The 15,709-nt window shown below is 32.4% G+C and overlaps 1 protein-coding gene across 5 annotated transcripts in view; it reads left to right on the top strand.

Moving 5' to 3' along the window:
* VPS13B (vacuolar protein sorting 13 homolog B) overlaps window positions 1–15,709 on the top strand; it is a 319,343-nt gene that overhangs the window by 40,336 nt on the left and 263,298 nt on the right. For all 5 annotated transcript variants that reach the window (XM_026690439.2, XM_026690425.2, XM_087962041.1 and 2 more), the window contains exons 13-16: window positions 1,855–2,046; window positions 3,445–3,614; window positions 3,840–4,034; window positions 4,318–4,442. In XM_026690439.2, coding sequence (XP_026546224.2) covers window positions 1,855–2,046; window positions 3,445–3,614; window positions 3,840–4,034; window positions 4,318–4,442 — 682 coding nt within the window. The remainder of the gene's footprint in view (window positions 1–1,854; window positions 2,047–3,444; window positions 3,615–3,839; window positions 4,035–4,317; window positions 4,443–15,709) is intronic.

Consider the following 15,709-nt stretch of genomic DNA (forward strand, 5'->3'; position numbering starts at 1 on the left):
TCTTATAACTGAGGAAACCTGGGTTCAGTTCTTCACTTTGAGGAATGTTGAGTTATGAAAATAGCTTCCAGAGGCAAAGGGGAAGTGAAAAACCAATCACTATAACTTACTTAAAAGATGTAATTCAGCATGGGTAAAAGCTTCTTAAAAAAAAGATTCCATCAACCAATGAGGCAGTTTGTTTCAGAAACCTGTGTATTAGGAAGTACTTTCTGATGCACTTTCCAGTTGAATCAAATATTTTTTTTGTAGTTTTGAGCCCATTGGAAGAATGGAATAACAAATTTGTTCAATGGGTCTTACACCCAGATTACTTACCTAAGATTGTGTTGAATAAATAAGCCCACTCCTTATTTCCCACTGGCATTGATGAAATCACCATCAATCAGTTATAAAAAACAGCTTTACTAGGAACATCTTACATCCTACAACAATACTGTTAACACAACCAAACAATATCTACCTATCCCAGGTCTTTCACAAGAACTCAATAAGTAGATAAAAATGTGAAATTCAGTCTAAACATCTCCCTGACTGTATAATCAACACATTAATTTTAATATCATTAATAGCACAATAACTATCCATTCTCCACATAGAAACAATTTTAATATTAATAGTTACAAGCATTATCTAAATATTTGATTCATAAACATTTGTAATATATATAAAAAACTAAATTACAACAGTAATTATCAATGGCATATAATTAGACATTGTTTGCATTGTTCACACTGTGTGGAATACAACAGTAATATTTTCTGCTACAATGTTGAGTTTTAATGCTAGTTGTGGCTTCATGCCTCATTGCCTTTTGGTTAGAGGCTGTGTTGGATATAAGTATTCCTCTCACTGATCCTTCCCTGCTGTACTTTAATAAAGTTAGAAGCTTTTGCTTTATTATCTTTTGTCTTTCATTAAGTGCATTATGTGAACTTGAAAATCTCTGATTGGTTGAAATAAACCAGTTTTAAATACTATATTTCTGTATACATTAAACAGTAATTAGTTTTTTACATCTCTGTCAACAACATAGTTCCTTTTCACACTTTAGATTTAATTTGGGTCACTCCTGGTATTTTCAGAGAAAAGAACAGAAATCATAGCTGTAGTGGACTTGAAATAAAGCTAATACGGTTGAATTGGATCTGTGAAAAGTGTAGTTTCACTGTGGATGAAGTACATGCATTTCTTGTGGATTTTGGCTGTATGCTTTGGCCCTTTTTTTAAAGGGGAGGGTGGAAATGAATTGCTTCCTAGAATCAAATATCTTCCTTAGAAGATATTTGCCCACCCCTTCCTCATAACTGTTACCAAAGATATGTTGGCATAAGGAAAAGATATTATTTGTGATAAACTTAATTAAATCTGTCTAAAATACTACTCCCTTATCTGAATTTAATTTTGGACTGGCCAGTTTCCTTGGGCTAACAGTGGGAGAAGGGAGCTTAAATGACCTGTAAATTTGATTTATATACTGTTCTTGTCTTGTTTTCTAATAAAGTTTGAAACAAGCTAGAGTATACAGCTACAGTATTTTGTAAAACAATATAGGGAAATGTTTAATTACCTTATCATGCCATTATTGTTTATATAAATTGACTTATATAAATTTATTGTTTATATACATTGACTTATATAAATTTTCCAAAGTTCAAGATTCAGGACAGCAGCTTCTTATCGTTGCATAACTGGATCTTTAAAGAGAAAAGAAGTGCTTTGGTATGTTATATGTCATGTGTCTATACTCTGGTGCAAATGCTATCCTATGATATTTGCTCTATAATAAAATACCTTCCCTGACATTTTCTTATTATAAATTAACTCTCTGAAACTGACCAACATATATTCTAGAGCCTGGAAATCAGCCAGATGTGACTTCTGTGAAGATTGAAGACTTCAGTGGTGTTCAGGAGATGTCTACAAAGAGTCTTATTATAGGAAGTCTCAGTCTTCGACTTGATAGCAGTGCAGTGCATAGAATTATAAAAATGATTGTTTGTGCTCTGGAACATGAATATGAACCTTATAGCAAGTCTAAATTAGGTATGTTTTGTGAATTTTGAATTTTTAAAAACAAGGTAGCTGAGTTTTCATTGAAAAAATATTAAGGATAAACATGCATGTGAGGGAGAAACTTCTGTGAGATTTCAGCTGAGTGTTGCCTATTGTTTTCCCACAGTTAGTCCATCTTATTATCTGCTTAAAGAATTGATTTGCTGAGCCTTTTGAGAACTGAAAATGAGAAGTATTTTGATATATTGTCATATACTATATATTACTTTAAAGTATACTTTAAAATGGTATTTTTAAAAAAAGATCCTGCATAATAGGAAACATGTCCAGTCAGGCATGTCTTCAAAATTATTATTTAAATAAAAGCATGTCACTTTACAAAGAATGAAAAAATAGATTTAGTAAGGAGAGAAGAAAAACAAGGGAAAAATATACTTACAGTATTGCTGAAATTATAAGGAGGGTACATTTGAGCTATAATAAGTCTTTCAAGCAGATATATTGAGACATTTTTTGTTCATGGCATGCATTATTTATTGATTTATTTAACAATACAGATACATAAATACTGATATAGTCGTTCAGCATACAATAAAAAGCAATTAAAATAATAAATATGATCGTCAAAACAAAGCTACTGAGGTGACCTGTCTGAGCCTGAGAGCAGAGTCACATGCATCATCAGTCTTTTGGATAGAACCCCTATGCCCCCCAAAGAGACCTAAGCCTAGCCCTCCCCACTCCCCCGAAGTCCATTGACAGTTTATCTGTCACCAATTTGCCTTGACTGTTAGTAGATCAGATTCTTGTACAGACTGCATAACTCTCAGTATTTTTGAACTCTATCCTGATTCTTGGTTTCTTGTGATGGAGAGCTATAGGCTGATAGTTTGTTAAATTGGCATCATTGTAACTGCTTTCCTGGATCTTATGGTGGTTAGTAGTGGTGGTTAGCCTCAAATAAATTCCCTAGATGCTGTAATCCAACAGACACATTCTGGCAATATTTTGGCAATGTCTTCCCTGAATATAGCTCAGTGCTGTGCCATTAACAGCTTTAAAGGTAAGGTAGTTGAGTTGAGCCAGGAAGCATACTGATAACTAGTGCCAAGATTCAAAGCAAGGGTTGTTCATTCTATACTAGCTAGGTAACCTTATCTGCATTCTGCTTGCTGTGTTCTCTACCAGTTGTAACACACGTAATGTGTGTTACTTGCCTGTGGTTAACTGGAGCACCACCCAAACCACCTTCAGGCTACAACTTCCATTTGCTATTCTACAAGGATTCAAGAGTCCAAAGCAAGCCTAAATCATGATCTGATGTGTTATATCTAAATTAAAACCAATTGATAAAATAAAATGTTGATGGTACTATAGACATTTATGTTGGTAATTATATTAAATTTAACCAACTCTTTATTATTATAGATTTTATAGAAGGAGCCAAAGTTTTGCCAAGCACAGAAGAAGCTGCTGCCTTAGAGGAATATATTCCAACTCGGATCACAACTTTTACCATTTTGAAATGCACTGTCACTATTCCCATGGCCGAATTCAACTTGCTTGCCCATTTATTGCCTGTCATCATGGGTCAAAAGGTGCTATAAATTTATGAACTATTTATAATGAATATCCGTGCTTTGGGGTAGATATTATTTTTATGTAGTCTTAACATAGTTTTTGTGTATTTGTACACATGCTAAATTTATAATAAAGTAGATGATCTTGGGTTATATATAAACTATATTTGGAATTATATAGTTTAAAACTTCCAAGTTTTAAATATAACTTTATCCGTGTATTTTGCATTCTATATCCTGAAGAGTTCAAGCAGCTTCTTAACTACAACGAATCTTCAGTTGCTACGGCCTCTGCCTTGTATCCGAATATTGGTAGATAAAATGATCCTGGAACATTCAGTGCCAATGTATGCTGATCAACTTGTGCAATATGTCAGTAGCCTTAATCAACCATCTGATAATTTACTTCACTATTGCTATATGCACTGCTATCTTAAGGTATATTTTATTCTTTTTTTCTGTTCAGTAAATAATGTAGGACATCCCACTGGTATCTTCTTAGAAATGCAACAGGAACTTATAACTGTTTATCATATTATGGGCCGTTGGTTCAAAGATATAGTAAATCATGCTGTCTTAGCATTGTTCATTTAGTGTCTTGCATGATATTTCTGCTTAGACTTTCTAAAATATGCAGAAAAGCAAGAATCTCATGGCATTGAAATGAAAAAAGCCCCAAATATTTATATTTTGTTACTGACTATATTATTTCTTTTTAAAGATATTTGGTTTTCAGGTGGGATTGACATCATTGGATATTAATGGATCTTATAGTTTACCAACTTCAATAATTCCTCCATTCAGCACAGCTGTATATGGCAAAATGCTGAAGTTACCTAAATACTGGTAAGCATTTCATAAAGTGTATATATGTATAAATGTAATCTGTCAAACACGATCTATAATTTTTTGATCATGGAAATTTATTAAATAAATTCCTTACATCAATCTGTATTTTTCAACGTCCAGCTATGATTCGGCTGGATTAAATTTTCAACATTTTTATTTCATTTTAACAACAACATTAATTTAAACTAAGGCAAAAAATTAGAGGATACAAATAATCCTTGCTTAACAACCTGTCATTTTATGATGGCCATGAAACAGGTGCTTTATGATCCCTAAAGCTTCCCGGGCCATCATAAATGTTTGCATCACGTTGCCATTCTTGTTGTTACATGACTGCATGTTGGACGGCTCAGCTTTGATAACCTGTTCTGGCATTCCATGCTCATGTGACCATGATTCATTATGTATTTTGTTTGTTTCTGGCTTTTTCCCCCCAGTTAGTGGCAAAAATCATCCATTTAAATGAATGGGTTTCCTTAACAAATGCAGCATTCACTTAATGAATGCAGCATCCGCGTTTACTTAATGAGCTCTGCAAAAAAGGCTGGAAAATTACTTCCAGTCACATGGGTGAATTGACTGATGACCATGACTTACAAGTTTGTTGAGGACTAGCTGTAGTAATGGAGTAGGAATAAATGAATTTTATAACCAGATTGCTAAATGTAGTCTGCAATGAATAGAACTCCAGATGAAGTACATCAAATGGCATTTGAGCTGATTTATCCAAATCAGCCTGCAGACTGAGAACTTAGTTCTGAAGAAAAACCTGGTAATGTGCTTGAACTTGAATGTGCACTTTGTTTTTTTAAATTATACCATCTGCTTTATCTGAGTTTTGAGATTTTACATATCAGTATTGCTTAAGGGATACATATTGGATGATACACATATTCTACATATCCAACAGACCACTATTTTTAAAAACAAAGATATTTTATGAACTATTATAGAATTCCCTTGTAGTATGTTTTGAATAACGATTGAAAATCTCAGTTTTATTTTTTTGGATAAATCTGCAATGTAGCTTTCTTTGTTTTTATTTAAAAATATTTTCAAACATTATGTATCAGTAAATATTATTACTGTAATATTTGTCCTTCTAAATTGTATTTGAAAAATGTGACAAAAATATTTCATTGCCTGGATGAAATAATACCTTTTAAAATATTTGTTACTATTAAACAACATATTTGAAATTAGTAGCCAAAAACATTATTATTGGGTATGTTACTTGGTTGGTTGTGACACCACATGAGTAGAGAAGAGTATTCTGGGTAAATATATTGAAATCTGGATTAAATTGTTTTGTAAAATTCTAAAGTTATTGATATTTGAAACCATTTTAACTGGGACTTCCGGTGGTGACGTTGGAACAACTGGAGGAATCAAAGAGCTAGCTCCATTCTTCATCCCTCTTTTCTGATGCTGGAGCAATCCTGAAAGGAGTCTGAAGGGAAGTCTGAAGGGAAGCATGTTGGAGTGGGGAAACTCGTGGAGCAGTTTGGCGATACGCTTTCATCAGTGCGACCCCGTTGAGCCCAGTAACTGAAAGGCTGGCATACTTTTGATGGCGGCTTCGAAGTCCTAAAAGCCAGCAAAAAGGGGAAGCAAGATCAAATGACAGCCCGTGATGAGGAATAAGGAGAGGACAGTGCAAAGAACTAGCGTTATAGAGGATTTAAAAAAAAAAGAATTCGTACTGTATCGGTGAAGAGTGATCTATTGTAACCCAAGAAAGCGGCGAGAAAAGTGGAGGTGAGAACGAGCGGAGAGTGACTGGGAACGATAGACAGCCGGGAGTGGCAGGACATTTAACGAACAGAATAGATCAAGATAGCGATCCGGGATACCTTCTAAATACTAATTTTTAAACTTTGGAAACTTTTGAAAATCCTAATCTTTGAAAAACTGTAAAGTGAGAGTTCAACACAAGTTACTAGGCTGTGAGCATTGCATTTTGCTAAGGACTGATAGACATTGAGAAGCAGCTGAAGTAATGGAAGTGGAGAGCGTCCATAGTGAACAGCGTTACTCAGCAATTCGATAGTACAACACAGAAGATGGAATTGGGGGAAAATTTTGAGTGACTGAAACACTAATAAGAATTGGATAAATTGATAACTTTTATTCTTTTTGAATTTTTAAATTTGTGAAATGGCAAATCTGCCATTTGAACATCTGCTGACTATTTTTTTTTCTTTTCTTTTTCTTTCCTTTACTGGATACAATAACCGGAACGCTTTATGGAAATTATTAATTATTAAGTATAAAATCAATTGGTATTTAAATCCAGATATATTATAATATATATACTTTAGATACAGATTTAAACTATAATATTCAAGCAGAATTTAGTGTAATTAATTGGGAGCTACTATTACTTCATTCATTTTATATATGGCTAATTAAGATAAATAATTAATTCTGCACATTTACTTAATGATTGAAAATTCTGTAATTTATACTTACAGTTATATATTTATATTTAAAAAGTTTAATTAAATTCTTCTCTTCATATTTTGTATTTATATCAAAATAGAATTTAGATTATCTGATGTTTATCATAACACTTATATTCACAATTTAAACTGTAAATTATACTTATATTGATGCATATACATTTACATATCTAAAAAGAGTTTTGTATTGATACCTATACAGTTAGATATATTGATTTCTTACCTAGATATTTACCTTGCAAATATACAATAGAACTGTGATTAGTGAGACTTTATATAAGAACATATTATAAAAACTCTTAACAAGTACCATATTTCATTAACAGTTAACTCTTAAGAAAAATAATTTCAAATTGTTTAATGCCATATTGGGATAATGTTTACAACATTCTTAAAAATCAGAGAGAGATATTAGAAGAAATGACCACTATAAATACTACAACGAGCAAGACAGGGAAGAAGACCATATCAATTCCAACACCCTCAACAACAACAGCTTCACCGAGGATACAAAAAACAATAGAAGAAATGCTAATGGCTGAGAAACAAAACACCGCTTTGAATGTTAACATTTAAACCTCGTTACATACACTACAAGAATCGATGACCAAACTTCAAGAAATAATGGTAAAAAACAATTCAGAAACAAGAGCTGATATTAATGAACTGAAGGAGGAAATGGGGAAGTTAACAATAGAAATGGGATCAGATATGTCTAAACTTGATGAAAAGGTAGAGTCAATTCAACAAAGCATTGGAAAGAAATGAACACACAATAAAGGAAGTAGAGAAAAGAACAGAACAAACAGAGAAAAAGTTAGAAACGGTGGACCAACAAATAAAAACAGCGAGTAAAGAAATGGAGGACTCCCTGATCTATATTGAAATGGGCAAAGTTGCATTGTACCTTAGATTTCAAATTATAGTGGAAACTAAAGATGAGGACCTAGAGCTAGTGATGGCAGAAATTTTAGCCGAAGTTCTAAATAGAGATAAGGAGGAAATGCTAAAGGAAATGGACGATGTATACAGGGTCAGCATGAGTTATGCAAGGATAAACAAACTTCCAAAAGAGGTCCATATTCGATTTACAAGGAGGAAAGTTAGGGACATAATATATAAGATATCTAGAGAAGAAGCTATAGTATACAAAGGAAAGGAGATCCAGATCCTCAAAACAAATCCTTAGAAGAGTAAGGGAGCAGAGAAGGGATTATAAATTTTTGGCTACACAGTTAAATAAGTGAGACATTCTATTTCGTTGGCTGATCCCTGAAAGAATTTTAATCTCTTGGGAAGAAAGGAAGATCAAAATAGATACTCTAGAAAAGGCGCAAGAACTGTATGAGCAGCTAGCGGGCTCGGAGGATCAAAGTAGTAAAGAAGATCTAGACCTAAACTCTCAAGAAGAACAAGACGAACCAAAAAATAATGATGAAAAACAAGAAGTAAAAAAAACTAAACAGCAACAACAGGAAAGAGAAGATTTCAATCAACGAACAAAACACAAAGGGAAATAAGAGTAATCAGGAGACAAAGAACCAGATATAATTAGGGCCATGGAAAAAGAAGTGAAACTCTTATCCATCAACATAAATGGTTTAAACTCAAAGACAAAAGACAAAGGATTCTGGCTAAGTTAATAGAACAAAACGCAGGTATTGTTTGTTTACAGGAAACATACATTTTAAAAACAGATGAAAATATATAGATTGCCCCAAATTAGGGACGTTGTTTACGGCTTCTGCAGATAATGAAAAAAAGAATGGAATAGCAATTTACATTAAAGAAGAGATAAAGGTAAATTTAATATTTGCAGATCCCAAAGGAAGAGTTCTGGTAATAGAAATACAGATAAACTTTTAAAAAAATCCTATTAGTGGTAATTTATGCCCCTAGTGACAATCAAAAAGAATTTTATAAAACTCTATATGCTAAAATTATTGAATTGGAAAGGAAAAATACTGGTGTTACAGGGGATTATAATGCTGTAGCAGATTATCAAAAAGACTACAATGGGGGGAATAAGAAAGGAAGGGGAAAAAAAGAGAACTACCTAAAATATGTGTAGAAATGATCAAATAATTCAATTTAATTGATATATGGAGAAAACTAAATCCAGATAAGAGACAATTTACCTTCTATTCAAACCCTCACCAGTCATGGTCACGTATTGACATGGCATGGATGAGTGGAGATTTAGCAGAAGTAGTGGCAGAAGTAGAAATTATACTGAACTCGGGCAGACCACAGCCCTCTCAGAATTAATTGGAATGGTAGAAAAAAACCAAGGAGAAGATGGACTCTAGATTCTCAATTATTAAAGGATGAAGAATTTATAAAATTCAAGGAAGAACTAAACTTTTTCTAAAGAAAATAATAACCAATATACAACTATTCAAAACTCATGGGATACTATGAAAGCTATTACACAGGGAATTATAATATCCCATGCTGCAAAAAAAAAGAAAAAGAAAAACATGCCCAACCAAACAATTTATACCAAACAAGAAACTAGAAACTAAATTACAGAATGCCCCACAAAATGCTCAATTACAAGAACAATTGATTCTCTATAAACAGAAACTTAATTTAGTTGAACAGGAAGAATTGGTTAGAAACTTGAAGGCAACCAAGCAAATATACTTTGAACAAGCAAACAAACCTGGCAGATGGCTGTCTTATAAACTTAAAAAAGAGAAAGAGAAAACAATCATTTACTAATTACAAGATGAAAGTGGAAATTATCAACATACAATAGAGAAGAAAAAAGAGATTGCACATAAATATTTTGAGAATCTGTATAAGAAAGAGAGAATGAAGAGAGCTGAAAATCAGATAAGGGAATATCTAAGAGAAAAAAGAAACCGAGAAATTAATGATGAGATGAAAGAATCTTTGACGATGGAATAACTATGACAGAATTAGAGCAAGCAATTAGAGCCTAGAAAAGCAACAAAACCCCAGGCCCTGATGGTTTCCCAGCAGAATTTTATAGAGCAACAGAACAAATAGGACTAATAATGGTGGATTTATATAACAAGATATTAACATCTGCTAAGAGGCCAGACACGGAGAGAATCATTAATTTCGCTAATCCTGAAGGGGGACTCAGATGCCAGAATAATACAAAACTATAGACCAATTTCCTTGCTGAATGTAGATTACAAAATATTCACTATTATGGCCAATTCTGAATGATTATATACACTCAGATCAGAGTGGGTTTCTCCCAAATAGACAAATTAGGAATAATTTAAGAATAATAATGGATAGTCTGGAATATTATGAAGCCCATCCGGAGAAACAGGTAGCCCTTGTTTTCTTGGACGCTCAAAAGGCATTTGACAATCTTAATTGGCAATTCATGATTCAGCAAATTTATGATATGAATTTCAGTACCAAATTTGAGAATATTGTAGCAGCAATTTACTCGGTACAAAAAGCAAATATTATAATAAATGGAGAAAACACTCAAACTTTAAATATAGAGAAAGGAGTCCAACAAGGTTGTCCTCTGTCTCCTCTGCTCTTTATATTGTCATTAGAAGTACTACTAGAACGAGTTAGGCAAAATTCTAAAATGAAAAGATTGAAAACTAGAAATGAAGAATATAAACTGCAAGCATTTGCAGATGATATGGCTTTTATTATTGAAGACCCAATAAAAAAGGACAAGTATTTACCTCAGATACCCAAAAATATTGAAACAATGTTAGAAGGAAGTATAACAATGATGGAACTAACAGAAGCCTTAAAAAAACCAGAATGCTGGGAAAGCACCAGGTCCAGATGGGTTACCAGCGGAATTCTATAAAATTTTTCAGGAAATATTGAATTTTCATCTTTTAGAAGTTATGAATGAAGTTATGTTAAAGAAAAGAATACCAAAAACATGGTCAGAAGCATACATTACACTTACACCAAAGGAAGGTACAGACCTGCAGCAAGTTAAAAATTATAGACCTATATCTTTATTGAGCTCAGACTATAAAATCTTTGCTTCAATTTTGGCAGAAAGACTAAAAAGATACTTAAATAATTTTATTCATACTGATCAAAATGGATTTCTGCCAAAGAGACAAATCAAAGACAATGTGAGAATCATTTTGGATACTCTGGAATATTATGTAGCACACCCTGAGAAGCAAATGGCCTTGATGTTTCTAGATGCTCAAAAAGCCTTTGATAATGTGAGTTGGCAATTTATTTTACTGCAACTGATACAAATGGGCTTTGGTAAGAAATTTATCCAAGCCATTGAAACAATATATCATGAACAAACTGCAAAGGTGATAGTGAATGGAGAATTAACAGAATCCATAGATATAAGAAAAGGGACAAGTCAAGGCTGTCCATTGTCGCCTCTGCTGTTTGTGTTAACATTGGAAGTGTTGAACAGGAATATCAGAGAAGAAAAAGAAATAAAAAGAATGAAAATTAAAAAGGAGGAGTATAAATTGCAAGCTTTTGCAGATGACCTGGTATTTATATTAGAAGACCCAATGGAAACAACACCTAAATTAATAGAAAAAATAGAAGAATATGGAAAAAGCAGGTCTGAGAATAAATAAAGACAAAACAAAGATATTAACAAAGATTATGTTAACAAGACAAAAGAGTTGGAAGAAACTTTAAAAATACAGGTCACGAACAAGGCTAAATACTTAGGGATTTATATTACACCAAGATGCAGTACCCTGAAGGAAGATAACTATGTTAAACTCAAACAGCAGATTGTGACAGACTTGATGAAATGCAAAAAAATGCAGAAAAATGTAACTATCATTGATTGGGAGAATATCCACAATTAAGATGAATATACTGCCTAGAGTTTTTATATTTTCCAGACAATTCCTATTCAATTAGGGAAAGAGTTTTTTGAAGATTTAAATAAAATTGTGTTGAAATATATTTGGCAGGGTAAAAAAGCAAGAATAAAATTAAAGCTGTTACAAGATGCAAGAATAAGAAGAGGGTTTGCCTTGCCCAATTGGGAGCTGTATTACCAGGTGACAAGTTTGATGTGGGTAAAGGAATGGATAAAAATAAGGAACAGTAGATTATTGACTTTAGAAGGCCATGACTTGCTGCTGGTATGGCATGCCTTTCTCTGGTATAAGGGAACTAAAACACAGGGGTATTTTAGAAGACATATTCGTGAGGCATTGTTTTTGAACTGGGAGAAGATTAAAAGACAATATTACTTAAAAATTCCAACATGGATATCAACTATTGAAGCTTTTTCTTATCCAATAATATATAAAAAGGAATAAACAGTTAGATATGGGAGTTATTGAATGAAAAGGGTGAACTTAAATCTATGCAAATGTTGCAAGAACATGGTGTAAAAATGAATTGGTTTTCTTATTTGCAAATACAGTCTAGGTTTGATAAAGACTCCAAGGCAGAAGGTATTTGTGATAAGTTGACTGACTTAGATAACATTTTGATGCGTACTGATGAAAAGGTAATTTAAAAACTTTATGGACATCTATTAGAATTAAAATTGGAGGAGGAGCAAGTTAAAGAAACGATGATTGCTTGGGGGGAAATTTTGGATATGGGATTGATTTGGACAAATGGCAAAAATTGTGGTCTCAAAATTATAAAATGACAATGTCAACTGCATATAAAGAAAATTTGTATAAGATGTTTTACAGGTGGCACCTACTCCCGACGAGAAGAATGTTTAAGAATAAATCGGATAAATTCTGGAAATGTCATCAGATACCTGGTTCATATTACCATATGTGGTAGACATGTTCATACGCAAAGAAATATTGGACTAAAATCCACACATGGTTGGAAAAAATGATAAAACTAACGTATAGACTTTAAACCAGATATCTTTTTATTGGGAGTCATACTGGACATATACAATAAAGAACTGAAATATTTGATTGTAAATGTTTTAACAGCAGCTAGAATTGTATTTGCAAAGAACTGGAAAAATGATAAAATACCTATGCAGGAGGAAGTTATCAAAAAAATCATGGACTGTGCTGAAATGAGTAAACTGACATTTGAAATTAGAGAACAAGAAGATAAGCAATTTTATATGATATGGGATTTGTTTTATCAATGGTTGGATAAAAAGGCATGGTAATATAATAGACTAGATAATTTTGTGATAGAAATCTAATAGATTGATATAAAATATAATATTGACATATTTAGCCACTGGTTGAAAGTATAACATAAATTTTAAGATAAAACTTGGAACATCTCGTATAAAATGATGGAATAAATAGTTTAGTCATGGATGATTAATAACTGATAAATATATAAATATATGTCAGTTTGACAATGTGAAGACTGATATAAATTGTGAGTAAATGACAACAAAAGTATAGCACAAAAGGTAGGTAACCAACTGACACACCGTATGCATATAAAATGGAAGAGGATTTCATGTTTTTATATTTTTGTATGTGTATGTTTGTGTTTAAAAATAAAAAACTTTATTTTTTAAAAAAATAAAAAGGACAAGTATTAATTGAGGAAATAGAAATATATGGAGCTGTGGCAGGATTGAAAATTAATAGAAAACAAAACTTTTAGCAAAAAATTTAACAGATCTATAAGCAACAGAATTAGAAAGAGTGCTTGGACTTCAAACAACAAGAAAAAATAAATATTTGGGAATATGGCTGACAGCATACTGTAAGGCGATAAAGGAGAATAACTATAATAAGCTAATACAACAAACAAAAAAAGATTTAGAATTATGGACCAAAATGCAATTGTCACTGCTAGGAAGAATAGCAGCCATAAAAATGTCTCTATTACCAAAATTTCTTTATTTATTCCAAACCATTCCAGTTAAATTAGAAAAGACCTTTTTCAATAACCTTAATAAAATGACAGCAAAATTTATTTGGCAGGATAAAAAACCCAGAATAAAAATGAAACTACTACAAGACATAAACATCAGAGGAGGCTTTGGATTGCCAAACTGGGAACTATATTATAGTGCAGCAATATTAGTTTGGCTAAAAGATTGGATCAATTTAAAGAATAAAAGAATATTAGCTATAGAAGGTCATGACCTGCAGAGAGGATGGCATGCCTTTCTCTGGGATACAGGACCCACCAAACAAAAATATTTCCATAGACACCTGATTAGAGATTTGTTAATGAACAACAGGATCAAAGTTAAAAAGAAACATTATATAAAAATCCCAATCTGGCTATCCACAATGGAAGCGATGACCCACCCAAATAATTTAGACTTGAGCAAAATGTTAAAAGTATAAAGACTTATTGGATATTCACGAAAATTTAAAAACAATACAAGAGCTCCAAGAACAAGGGTTACGAGTGGACTGGTGGGCTTATCTCCAAATACAAAGCTGATATAAAAAAAGACACAAAGGATCATGGAATACATCTAAAACCACAACAATTAAATAAAATTTTATTAGGCCCAGATAAAAAACTATTATAAAATTTACAAATACTTTCTGGAAGTAGAATTAGAGGAAGAAGTAGTGAAATGATGCATGATTGCATGGGGTCAAAATATTGGACACAACATAAAATTATCAGACTGGGAGACCATATGGAATAGAAATCACAAACTAACAAAATCAGCAGCATACAAAGAAAATGCATATAAAATGTTCTATAGGTGGCACTTATCCCCTTCGAGATTAGCGAAAATGTATCCCAAAATGAGTCCCATTTGTTGGAAATGCAAAAAAAAAGAGGGAACATACTACCGTATGTGGTGGTCTTGCCCAGAGGCTTGAAAATATTGGCTTAAAATCAAAAATTGGTTACAGGAAATCACTAAGGAACAACTATACCTAGAACCGGAACTCTTCCTATTGGGGACCTTTAAAAAAATATGTAAAGAGCACAAAATACTTATTATTACATATATTGACTGCTGCTAGAATCACCTTTGCCCAATGCTGGAATATATACCAGATATACCCTCAGGGAAACTGGTTATACAAAAAGTTATGAACTGTGCTGAAACGGACAAATTAACGCTGAGTTAAAAGAAAAAGAAACTTCAATAAGGTGTGGGAACAATGGTATAGCTGGATAGAACGGAGATAGATTAAAGATAGATAGTTATAAAATATAAGTAATAGATAAAATAAGAATGTAATTACTCATAAATCAATAAATAGACAAATAAATAGAGCACGAATTGTTATATGATAAGCACTACAAATTGCTGTTGTTGAGTGATATATTTTTTATGTTTTTAATGTAATAAAAGTTCAATAAAGTTTATAAAAAAAAGAAACATTTTTAACCAAATATGTAATTTGTTTATATGTAATTTGGCTTTATATCTTATCTAATTAAAGTATCATAACTAGCATTTAAGTATTAATTTTAAATTGTAATGCTTAGGAACGACATTAGAAGTGTTCTTGGTTTACTCTACTATTTTAATCATGAATTTATGGAAAGTCAAACTCCAACATCTTTTATTTTGCCTGGTGGCTTTGAGTTCAATGCAGTTGTATGCAAATGACACCAAATTTCTGGTGTTGCATCAGAGATATCCGTTAAGCATTAGCCTGCTTAACCCATCAGATGGCAAAAATAGATATAGAACTCATGTGTGATCTGTGAGATAGCTCTGACTGTGAAGCATATTTTAAATCTGGCTTTCTTGTTGGGAGAACGTAGTTCGCTGTTGGATATAGAGAAAGAGAATGATGGCTATTCTTTTCCTGATGAAATACTTTTAGTTTGAATTTATACATATATATCCTTCTGAGGAAATATATATGTTTTAAGAACAAAATGAGTGGAACTAGAACAAACCATACTTGT

The sequence above is a fragment of the Notechis scutatus genome, chromosome 3, assembly GCF_049901735.1.
Source record: "Notechis scutatus isolate UNSWTSFEM ecotype Mainland chromosome 3, rNotScu1.2, whole genome shotgun sequence".
In the NCBI taxonomy this organism is placed as follows: domain Eukaryota; kingdom Metazoa; phylum Chordata; class Lepidosauria; order Squamata; family Elapidae; genus Notechis; species Notechis scutatus.